Consider the following 12,075-nt stretch of genomic DNA (forward strand, 5'->3'; position numbering starts at 1 on the left):
ACGTTTTTTTTTTTTTTTTTTTTTTTTTTTTTTTTCATTGTACCGCCTAGATCTGGGCTTTGAATTTTTATTTATTTTTTACAACCTAGGTTTCATTGGATGATGATGACCCTCGTCTGCAGTTAAATGTTCCTTTCAAGCAAAGCACAGATGATGCTATAGTCATGGCCACGCTTCGACTTCTCAGACTGCTAGTTAAACATGCTGGAGAGCTTAGACAGTACTTGGAACAGGGCCTGGAGACCACACCCACTGCTCCCTGGAGAGGTACATTTTTTAAAGGATACTTTCTCTAGTACTTGTACATAGTTATGCACTGATACAGAGAGTCAAGGGCATTGACTTTCAACTACAAGAGATCCCCTTACTGTAGTTTTAACGTTTTACCATGCAGTAAGGTTGTCTCGTACTGCATGGGTGTTAACTGCTTGTTTTAAAGCGGAGATCCGGATTTTTTAATTATTTTTTAAAAGCCAGCAGCTACACATGCTGCAGCTGCTGGATTTGAATGTACACTTACCTGCCCTGCAGTCCCTTGATGTCAGCACCACAGCTGATGTTTCCGTCAGGTGCTGCCATTGCGGTTAAGGGAACCCGGCAGTGTAGCCTTTTAGCTTCACGCTGGGAACCCTACTGCCCATGCGTGAGGCCCCCCCTCCTCTCTCCTATAAGCCTAGTGGCCAGGGGAGGAGGAGGAGAGGGAGCCCTGCAGTGACGTCGCGGCCAGACTCCCGGAAGTGGAAAAGGTATCCTGTCTCCCCCAATTGTGGCACCAGAGGGTGGGGGGGCGGGGGTAATCTGAGCGGAAGTTCAGGGTGGTGCTCCGCTTTAACTTGCCTGAGCCTCCCTGCACAAGACCTGTCCGGAACCCCCATGCTCCATCATTCTTAAAAACTAACTGTTCCTGACGTCGGCATGCGCCATAAACCTGAACAATCCACAGTTCGACTGTGGCGCAGCAATGTTTTCCAGAAGATTGGTGAATCAGGCAAGTAGTCACCCCTAGAAAAACAAGCAATAACCTATGTAGTGCAGGCTTAATCTTCAGCCAGAGAGCAAAGATTATACATCAAAACTGCTGTGGTCAGCAGTTTCATGTTGTGTTTGCATCAGTTTTTACAGAATCTTTCATTGAGGCATACTACATTTGGGGGTAAAATATTTGCACAAATGTAGTTGATTTGGTGAAGAAAACTACTGTAGAAATGCTCTCTCTCCATGTATGGATGTTTTTAACCTTTTTCCTTTTTCAACCTCCAAGCCTTTCTGCTAATGTTGTTAGAATGAAGCTTTTTCTCAGTTGCCCCCTAGCTACATCCACACTTAAAGGGCACAGTTCCAAAAAAATAAGTTGGAATTGTAATGGGACAGACTTGAGTAACATTGAACACATTTAGAAACAAATTTGACTCACACATACAGTAATCTTAAATGCTGGCAATATGAGAATTCTACATTATGACATATTGCTGTCCATGTAATATTACTTTAAACTTGGTATACTGGAATTTTTTTTTTTTTTTTTACTAAAATAAGAAACATGTTACACTTGCCTGCTCTGTACAAGGATGCTGTACAGCTTTTACCCTTATCTCATCTTTCCCCATAACAAGCCATGTGCTATGATGGCCCTTGTGCGGGCGCTCTCCCGAGTTAGGATGTGCGCATCCATAGACAGTGTGGCTCGTCCCTGCCCCCCCCACAAGATTTGACTGACTGCACCAGGACCTTTGGCTCATGCTGCATTCAAACTCCTGGGAGACCAGGAAGAGAGGGAAGAAGAGCTACTGCAACCTGGCATAGTGCTGAATTAATAGAGAACTCAAGTAGGTTTTGAACAACTTTAACATTTGCATAGGTGGTCCTTGTCTTTAACCACTTCCCGACCGCCGCATGTACATATACGTCGGCAGAATGGCACGTACAGGCACATTGGCGTACCTGTACGTCCCTGCCTAGACGTGGGTGGGGGGTCCCCTCGGGGAGCGATCCGGGACGACGGCGCGGCTATTTGTTTTTAGCCGCTCCGTCGCGATCGCTCCCCGGAGCTGAAGAACGGGGAGAGCCGTGTGTAAACACGGCTTCCCCGTGCTTCACTGTGGCGGCGCATCGATCGGGTGATTCCCTTTATAGGGAAGACCCGATCGATGATGTCATTCCTACAGCCACACCCCCCTACACTAGTAAACACACACTAGGTGATCCCTAAATGTTACAGCGCCCCCTGTGTTTAACTCCCAAACTGCAACTGTCATTTTCACAATAAAGAATGCAATTTAAATGCATTTTTTGCTGTGAAAATGACAATGGTCCCAAAATTGTGTCAAAATTGTCCCAAGTGTCCGCCATAATGTCGCAGTCACGAAAAAAATCGCTGATCGCCGCCATTAGTAGTAAAAAAAAATAAAAAAAATAAAAATGCAAAAAAACTATCCCCTATTTTGTAAACGCTATAAATTTTGCGCAAACCAACCGATAAACGATTATTGCGATTTTTTTTTTTACCAAAAATAGGTAGAAGAATACGTATCGGCCTAAACTGAGGGGAAAAAAAATGTATATATGTTTTTGGGGGATATTTATTACAGCAAAAAGTAAAAAATATTGCATTTTTTTCAAAATTGTCGCTCTATTTTTGTTTATAGCGCAAAAAATAAAAACCGCAGAGGTGATCAAATGCCACCAAAATAAAGCTCTATTTGTGGGGAAAAAAGGACGCCAATTTTGTTTGGGAGCCACGTCGCACGACCGCGCAATTGTCTGTTAAAGCGACGCAGTCCTGAACTGTAAAAACCCCTTGGGTCTTTGGGCAGCAATATGGTCCGGGGCTTAAGTGGTTAATGGGATGTGTAAATGTTTTAGAAAAGACTGAAACAGCCTGACCTGTTTCTGGTTTGTTCAAATATAGTTGACTGTAGGGTTTGTACCCCTGTTGGTGATAAATTAGATAATGTTCGACATTCAATTGTAGGTTAATGCTGTCTCCAAATAATGTATTATGATTTTTTTTTTTTTTCAGGTATAATACCTCAGCTTTTTTCACGTCTCAACCACCCTGAGGTATATGTTCGTCAAAGTATTTGTAGTCTACTGTGTCGAGTAGCACATGATTCGCCTCACCTCATTCTCTACCCAGCAATTGTGGGAAGTATCTCATTGAGTAATGAATCCCAGTCTTCAGGTCAGTATCCTTGCAGTTTACCTCTATTATAGTAGAAAACATCATGCTGCTAAGGAATAGAAGCTGAAGTGAAGCTGTTCTTGTTTTTGTGTTTTACTGATGACTGTAATGGATATAGTGATCTTAATATTACCTTACCAAAATACTTTTAAATATTTCTGATAAAAGTAAACCGCATTGACATTCTGTACACTAAACTCCTCCCCCAACTCCAAGCTTTTTTTTTTTTTTTGGGCCATACTTCACTTCTTTCTGCACTCCTGTGACCCAGGGTTCACTACAATGTCTGGATCTCCCCAGATGCCTGACTGGCAGTTGGCTCAGCCAGTGAGCCCTGGGAGGGCACAGCAGAGAGCTGAGGACAGGCACTCACCGAACTCTGCTCGGTGAAGACCAAGAACTGAGCGGTTAAGTGATCGCTCAGTTTTCGCGTTTAGTGCCAGCGTGGGACAGCATCAAACTAATGCTACGGTCATATAGGTGCATATGTTTGTTTATTTTTTTGCTATCCCACACTTCTCCTTTTTAAGATGCATCTTTTAATTTTTTTCCTAAATAGGACAATGGCAGCCTATGACTATAAAATATCCATGTGAGATTACAGATAATCTCACAGGGCAGCAATGAAAATTGGTGTCATTTTCTGATTCAGGGGTCTTATACCAGATACGGGATGGTAATGTTACATTCATTCAGATTCAAAGCAAGTGAGGGCACCACCTGTAAAATCGAATAGTCTGTAAGTCAGAAAATGATCGCTTCTTACAAAGTTTGCCTTTGGCAGATTCACTGTAATTGTTGTTTTTACTAATTAAACAGTGAAGATGAAATTTTAAATTTTACACTATTTTCTGGTATACACCAGATGTAGAAGAAATTCAAATTATGGTTGGCCTTAATTAAAAAAATCAAATAAAGTATTTCATCTTTATTGATGAAAGCCTTTTCCAGAATGAGCTCCTTTTTTTGTCTTTTTTCTTGAAAACATACCACAATGGTTGGACTTTAATTTTTTCTGCCCATTCTCACTTTTGCTTATTACCACAGGAACCAAATTGTCGTCAGCCATTCCCACTTTATTGGGTAACATCCAGGATGATGAGCTTATGGGTGGGGAGTGTGATGATGGCAGTCTACCAGCTTCACAAGAAAGCAATAGAGAGGAATTGAAAAATATCCTGAATGAAGACCAAGCCATGATGCAAGATTGTTACAGTAAAATTGTTGACAAGCTGTCTTGTGCCAACCCTACCATGGTTCTGCAGGTTTGTATAAACACCATTTTTGCTCAACTGATTAATCATGGTAAATGCACTATATTTACTTTGCTTTTCCTTGTAATTCTATACACTTCCACAGGTTCAGATGTTGGTAGCTGAACTGAGAAGAGTAACTGTGCTTTGGGATGAGCTCTGGCTGGGTGTTTTGTTACAACAACACATGTATGTTCTCCGACGAATTCAACAGCTGGAGGATGAAGTCAAAAGGGTGCAGAACAACAATACTCTGAGGAAGTATGTAGACACATTTTTGATTTTATAGCACACTTTGGGCTTCATTTTGGAACCTGTTCCATACACCAGGGATGTATAGAATTTCATACCACCAAATTATCATTATAATTATTATTATGTTGAGAGAACATAAAATTGAGTTGGGTGGCATTTAAAGGCTAAAGCTTCTTTGAAAGAATGTTAGAGGCAAGTGCTTTTTTTTTTTTTCAGTCTAGAAGGTATAAAAAGCGTAATAAAATATGCAAATTACTACATAACAATCATTAGTGAACTTGCAAACGGATAATGGATGCTGATCACTGGGCAGGTAGGGCAACCCATCACCCTCAGACACCCAAATGGGAACGAACTGTGTCTCAAGAGGAGGGCAGCACCCCCAACCCATAATATCCAAAACATTCGCTGTATATAAAGTAGAGTATTAACATACGAGTTTTGAATAAATTATGCAATGCTGAGTGGTATGTTCATCTATTCGACGCATCAAATAAATATCGTCTTAATTAGAGTTTTAAAATGGAAGGGAGGAAAATGTAAGAACTGGGCAAGGATAGGGAAAGGGGGGTTTCTAAAAGGACTGCCCTACTCAGGATTGTTCATGAGAAGCTAGACCCAGGATTCAGATGAAGACCTATAAAATTTTGTATGTATAATACCATTCAATCCATGGTTGCCAGTTATCAAGGAATTGGTACGATTCCCAGCCACTGACGCCAACATTTGTTCATATGTAAAATGTGTAGAAAGAGCGCGTACAGCTTCGGCCACCACAGGGGTATCTGGAAATCTCCATAGTATACCAGTTTGGCAGCCAGGAATAAGTGATTAGTAAACTGTCTAAAATATGGTGGTAAAGCTTCTATACATATATTGAAGAGGGCTAGTTGTGGGGAGATTTGTATTGGTTGACCTGTCACTTGGTAGAGAATTGTAAATGCTTTGGGCCCGAATTTTGCTAGTTTACTTCATGCCCATAGGATAAGGAAGATGGTGCTAGGTTGAGAGCATTCTCTCCAGCATAATGGAGATTTGGAGGGGTTGAATTTGGCCGTTCTGTATGGGGTTTGATACCATGTTTTGTGTAACTTTGTGAGAGTTCCCAAAGGTTAGTGCACTTTGTGGCAGAAGTATGTGTATTGTAGTGTTATCCTCCATTGTCTATCTATGTGAAGGAGTCGTTTACATCCCTTTCTCAGGCTATCATTGAGTTTGGATTTTAAAATATAGATTTGTTGTGAAGAAAGTTATAAAATATAGAGATGCCCCCTTTACTTTCTGCATTAGAAGTGAGGTAAGTGTGGATTTTCCAGAATATATCATTTAAGATCGGAGTGTTTTTTAGAAAAGATACTATTCAGGCATGCATATGTGAGGTATTCTGGGTTGGAACGTCCATATTGTGCTTGTAGGAAAGTAAAAGACTTTGGATCATTGAAATAAATCAGTTGGCCTTTATATTGTGTTTTCTCCTTTTAATTGACAACACTTTAGTATAACATGGTTTCAGCTATATTGGCGTACTTGTAACAATACATCTGAGTCCTGGTTATATCTTTTTGTAAATGAACATTTAAAGTGACACACTAAGGGTCCTTTAACACTCATGCGCTTTTGTTCAGCTTAGGGCCCTTTCACACCCATGCGAATTTGATGCATTCCCATTGACTTACAATGGAAGGTGCCTCTGTGCTGTGCTTTTGAAAAGCTGCACCAATGATGCAACATGCAGGACTTTTCAAAGCACAGCTGCAGTGTAAACCGCTTCATAGGATTGAATGGGGAAAAGTGCAGCAAAGGTGCACAAGTGTGAAAGGGGCCTCAACTCTGATTTAAAGTGATTGTAAAGCTTTGTTATTTAAAATAAATAAAAAACTTACATGTCATACTTGCCTCCAAAGTGCAGTTCGTTTTGCACAGAGTGACCCCTGATCCTCGACTTCTGGGGCCCCCTGCCGACGCTGGTAGCTTCTCCCGCATTGTATAACCCCCTAGGAGATGCGCTCTCTTGAGGGTTTACCTTGCGGGTGCGGTCCCATGTCCATAGACACGGAATGTAGGACTCGGGCCCCAGAGCCTGCATCATTGGATTCGATTGACAACAGTGAGAGCCAATGACTAGGCTGCTATCAACGGGCACAGGGGAAGAGCGCATCTCCGGCGGGGGGAATAGGTGAGTTTCAGGTGAGTAAAACGGGGGGCTAGGGGACCGGTCAGTAAAAGTTTTTTCACTTTAATGCATAGGCTGCAATAAGGTGAAAAACATGAGGGTTTACCAACCCCTTTAAAGGATAAGTTGACCCTTTCAAAAAAAATAAATGCACATCTTTTTGCAGGTAAAAATTGTGCATTTATTTTTTTATTGGGAGCCTGCAAAGCATTGCACCTCATCAGATAATGAGTGCTATGTAGTGCTTTTGCAGACGCTGTGTGCTTGTACCTTGATGTGTGTGTGTGTGTGCGTTTTCTTTGCTCTTTAATTGCTGTCACAAGAAATGTAACCATCCCTTGTGACAGTAAAAGGGGATGACAGGTACTCTTTATGGAGGGATCGGGGGTCTAAAATACCCCAAATCCCTCCGTTGTCAAAGTATTCTGATTGCCAAAAACGGTTATTCTGAATACTGTATTTTATTTTTATAAAAGTAAACCAGAAGTGACGTCGCTTCTGTGTTTACTTACCGGAGACTGGTTTCCGGCTTTCGTCCATTCTGTCTCTAGCCGTCGGAAGTGCCGAATTGCGTCTCCTGGTGGGACGGGAGGCCCGGTAAGAGCGGTGGGGGGCGACGACTTCCCGTCTCGCTCCTCTGGTATAACAGCCGAGCGGCTTGTAGCCGCACCGGTTGTTATCCCTGGAGAGCCGACTGCCCGCTCTAAAAAAACAGTACCGGGATGATGTCTGTAGCTGCATTTGGAGAGAAATTTCAAAAGTAGGTCACTATTTCTTTAAGCAAACCCCACGTCCCAATTATTGGTTAATGGTCTGCTGCCAGCTTCTATTCCATTGTATAGAGGCACCTGACAGGGGTGTCCCCTGTCCCTATTGTTTGCGGTGGCTATTGAGACGTTGGCGCTGCGATTCCGACAGTCTGCCCTCATTGCAGGTATTACGCTGGGTAATAGATCTGATATCATAGACCTATATGCAGATGATCTTATTCTATACTTGCAAAATGCATAAACATCATTGAAGGCGGCCATGCATATCATAGATGACTATAGTGTTTACTCTGACCTTAAAATCAATTGGCAGAAGTTAACTCTGATGCCTCTTCATCAGCAAACCTATTCCTGAGATGCAGCGGCTTACCTTATCGCAAACGGAGTGTTTGAACCCCTTACTTCAGATGATTAAACTCCAAACTTAACATATGGGCCAAGCTACCTTTGTCGGTGGCATGCAGAATTAATCTGATAGATGATTCTTCTTCCTAAATGCTTGTATGTAACCTCTCATCCACTGCGGTGCCTAAATCTTTAAGACGCTGGATATGCTATTTTTTTACTTCAAAATCAAGTTTATTGAGATGTAGAAAAATTAGAGGTACAAACATGGTATGCATTTGATCGACATTGATCAGTATCTGACACACTTGTGCAAATAAACAGTGTACAATTCAGGCTCACATAACATTTCACGCCTCTCCCTGTGTACATGAGCTCAGCATTCCCAGGCTTATAGTAAGAAACCCTTACACACTCCAGATATCCAACACGAGTGCCAACTCACCCTCGCCACCCTCTTTCTCCATACCGTCACCACCTGCCAGAGACTCATACCGTGCAAGTTTCCCCATCCTCCAGCCACCTGTCCCACACACTGGAGAACTTCTGTGGGCGCCCTCTATGAATGTAAATCATCTTCCTATAGGGAAGAGTGGTGTTCACCTCCCTTTTCCAGTCCTCCAGTGTTGGGGCCTTATCCCTCATCCATGCCTTTGCCACCACCTTTCTGGCCATGAATAGTGTTTCACAAATGAAAATATTCTGGTATTTATCTATGTCCACATCGGGGACCGGTCCCAGCAAACATAATTTGGGGTCCATACCCACCGGTGATCCCATATTGTCATGGACAAACTGTGTTACCTGCAGCCAATAGGCCTGCACATCAGGGCAGTGCCACAACAAGTGGTAGAATGAGGCCGCATCGGCGGCACACATGGGGCAGGCCGTACTCCGTGTGGGTTGAAATTTCGCCAGTCTCGCGGGCGTCAGATATGCACGGTGAATTACATATAGCTGTGTTAGTCTGTCCGATAGTTTAGGGGATGAGGTCTTCACTCCCTCTAGTATTTCTCCCCAGTCAATGTCATCTATCTGGCCCAGGTCCTGTTCCCATTTTGTCTTTGCCGTCTGTCACCTTGCCTACCCTTTTCAGTCTAATAGTGTAGTATAAGTTGGATGTGAGTTTTGTTGACTCAGCCCCGAAGATAACATCCAGCACCTGCGGCCTACTCAAGTCTACAACAGCCTGTTCCATTTGTGTTCTAAGTGCGTGCCGAAGCTGCAGATACCGAAAAATAAATTGTGGTGGAAGGGAAAATTCCTCCCTAAGGTTTGAGAAGGATTTAGGTCCCGATGCCGTTAAGACCTGGGACAGAAAGAGTATGCCATATGCCGCCCATATCCCCGGGTCCGGTACCGTTCCCAATTGGGGAAGACTTCCATTTCTCCACAATGGTGTATGAGAGTGCACATGTGTCCTGTCCATCTTTTTAAGGGCTATGTCCCAGATTTTTTGTTGGTGCGTTAGCATATCCGCCCCGAAGTGCGCAGACCTACACCCCCCATGTCCCGTCCTAAATATTGCTTGTACCGGAGTATGAAGGGTGCTGCCCGGTCTATTACATACTAATGACCTATGCCTTTGCGCTTCTGAAGTATTAAAATGGTAGACATGGGATAATTGCGATGCAATGTAGTAGTCTCGTATATCCGGAAGGGAGCATCCCCCCTCCATGGTAGGGGTTTTTAAGTACATGCCACGCCAATTTATGTCGACTCGAACCCCACACGAATGAATTTAGGATTGCTTCCATCTGTTTAAACACTTTTAGAGGTATGTACAGTGGGGCATGCCAGACCATATATAGAATTTTGGGCAGCAAGATCATTTTCACTAGATTTATTCTGCCCATCACTCCCAGGGGTAGCCTGGCCCACGCTTGTGTTCGAGCTTTAATAATGGCAAACAGGGGTTCTACATTCAGAGGGACATACTCCTTGAGATTTCTGGTCACGCTAACCCCTAGGTATTTAATCTCTGCCACCCTCTGTAAGGGCAATTCCGGGAACAAAGCCGGCGGGGGGAAGTGGTCCAGTGGGAGGATACGGGACTTGTCCCAGTTAATCTTCAACCCCGAATATTTACCCGCCTCTTCTATAATAAGCAGGGCTGCACTCAGCGATGGTCCCTGATCTGCCAAATATAGGACAGTGTCATCTGCGTATAATCCGATCTTTTCCCATGCATCTCCTTTTCTGAGACCTATCACGTCCGGACTTGCCCTAATTGCAATAGCTAGCGGTTCTGCCGCCAGTGCATATAGTAGTGGCGACAGAGGACAACCCTGTCTCGTGCCCCGCTCCAATGCAATCTGTTCTGACAGCCACCCGTTGACAAAAATCCTGGCCTTGGGCGTCTGGTACAAAAGCTGAACCCACTTAATAAAATTCGGGCCGAATCCGTAGCACCTTAGGCATTCCCAAAGATACAGCCACTCGACAGAGTCGAAGGCCTTGGCCGTATCCAAGGACACCACCACCCTGGTCCCTACGTTGTCATGCTGCGCCTGTATATTCATGAACAGTCTCCTAATATTCATGGCCGTATTCTTACCCGGCATAAACCCGGTCTGGTCCGGGTGTATCAGGGAAAGAATCACTACATTTAACCTGGAGGCCAATATCTTGATGTCAACCGGCAACAAAGATATGGGTCTGTAAGCTTTGGGATATCTGTGATCCTTACCCGGTTTGGGAAGGACTATTATCTGGGCCTCCTGCATAGACATGGGTAGGACACCCGAGTCAAAACTGGATTGAAATACATCCCTTAGTTTGGGCACCAGTACTTCTGAATAAGTGGCATAGAACTCCAGTGGTAAACCATCCAGCCCTGGGGCCTTGGACTTGGCTAGTTGTGATATCGCATTTGCAACATCCTGTGCGGTGATAGGGGCTTCAAGCTGCTGCACCTGCTCTACTCTCAGCTTTGGGAACTGTAGCGCATGTAGATAGTCCCGTACTTCCCCCGGTGTGTGGTGACATTGGGAGCTATATAAGTCTCTATAAAATCGCATAAACCTGTCCGCCACCTGTGGGGGGTCCGTGACCAATGAGCCATCCGGCTCAGCCAGGGACACCACCACAGGTAGTCTGTCTTCCAGATGTGCCAAGTAGGCCAACATCTTCCCAGCCTTTTCCCCATGTTCGTAGACCCGTGTTTTACAGAAAAAGACACGCTGTTTGGCTTTCGCCATATGTAGCTGTGTTACAACTCTGGCTTGTACCTTAACCTTATCAAGGTTCTCTGGGGTGGGCTGTGTATTAAAGGTTTCCTCTAGCTTCCGCAGTACTCCTTCCGATTCACTCACTATTATCTGGGAGGAAAGTTTAAGTCTTTTGATTCTGGTATCCAGCACCCTACTGCATTTTAAATACGTCCCACTGGGAGTTTAGTGTTGAGGGGTCCTGGTCTTCTGAAAAAAAGAACTTTAACTCTCGCTCGATACTGTCATGATCTTGCAGGGCTTTCAGCCAGAACGGGTTTAGTCTCCACACCCTCCTAGGGGCCTCCCCCAGCAATGACAACTGCATCCAACATGGTGAATGATCTGATAGCGCCCTGGGAGCGAACCCAACCCCCCCTCCCACCCTGGGCATAAGGGATGCTGACACTAGGATGTAATCAATACGAGACATTGTGGCGTGGCTGGTGGAGTGGCATGTGTATGCTCTAGTCTGAGTTTCTTTGCCTCCATACGTCCGTCAGGGCGAATTCCTTCACCAGGCGGCCCAGCCTGCTCAGTCTGGGCCCCCCCGGATCTCCTCCCGCCCGTGTCGGTCTATCCATGAAAGGATCCATGGTCATGTTAAAATCCCCCATCCACACAGCCGGTACCGTCGGGTGCTTAGCCATAAAAGCCTAGCCCATCGTGACGACTTCCGAGCTGTATGGGGGGGGGGGATGTAGCATACTATTAACAGCATATTAATTCCTCCCACACGAGCATGTACAAATACATATTTCCCCTGCTGATCCGATTCCAGTGATAGTAGCTCAAACGGGGTGGCCTTAGTTACCAGTAACGAAACCCCCCTGGAGAAGCTGGTATGCGTGCTGTGATACGCCCAGCCAATCCATGGGCGCTTCAGTGC

The 12,075-nt window shown here is 44.4% G+C and overlaps 1 protein-coding gene across 2 annotated transcripts in view; it reads left to right on the forward strand.

Moving 5' to 3' along the window:
• Positions 1 to 12,075, forward strand: part of SMG1 (SMG1 nonsense mediated mRNA decay associated PI3K related kinase) — a 233,206-nt gene that overhangs the window by 130,340 nt on the left and 90,791 nt on the right. For both annotated transcript variants that reach the window (XM_040356901.1, XM_040356902.1), the window contains exons 35-38: positions 90 to 267; positions 3,020 to 3,181; positions 4,229 to 4,446; positions 4,541 to 4,695. In XM_040356901.1, coding sequence (XP_040212835.1) covers positions 90 to 267; positions 3,020 to 3,181; positions 4,229 to 4,446; positions 4,541 to 4,695 — 713 coding nt within the window. The remainder of the gene's footprint in view (positions 1 to 89; positions 268 to 3,019; positions 3,182 to 4,228; positions 4,447 to 4,540; positions 4,696 to 12,075) is intronic.

This window comes from Rana temporaria, chromosome 6 (genome assembly GCF_905171775.1).
Source record: "Rana temporaria chromosome 6, aRanTem1.1, whole genome shotgun sequence".
In the NCBI taxonomy this organism is placed as follows: Eukaryota; Metazoa; Chordata; class Amphibia; order Anura; family Ranidae; genus Rana; species Rana temporaria.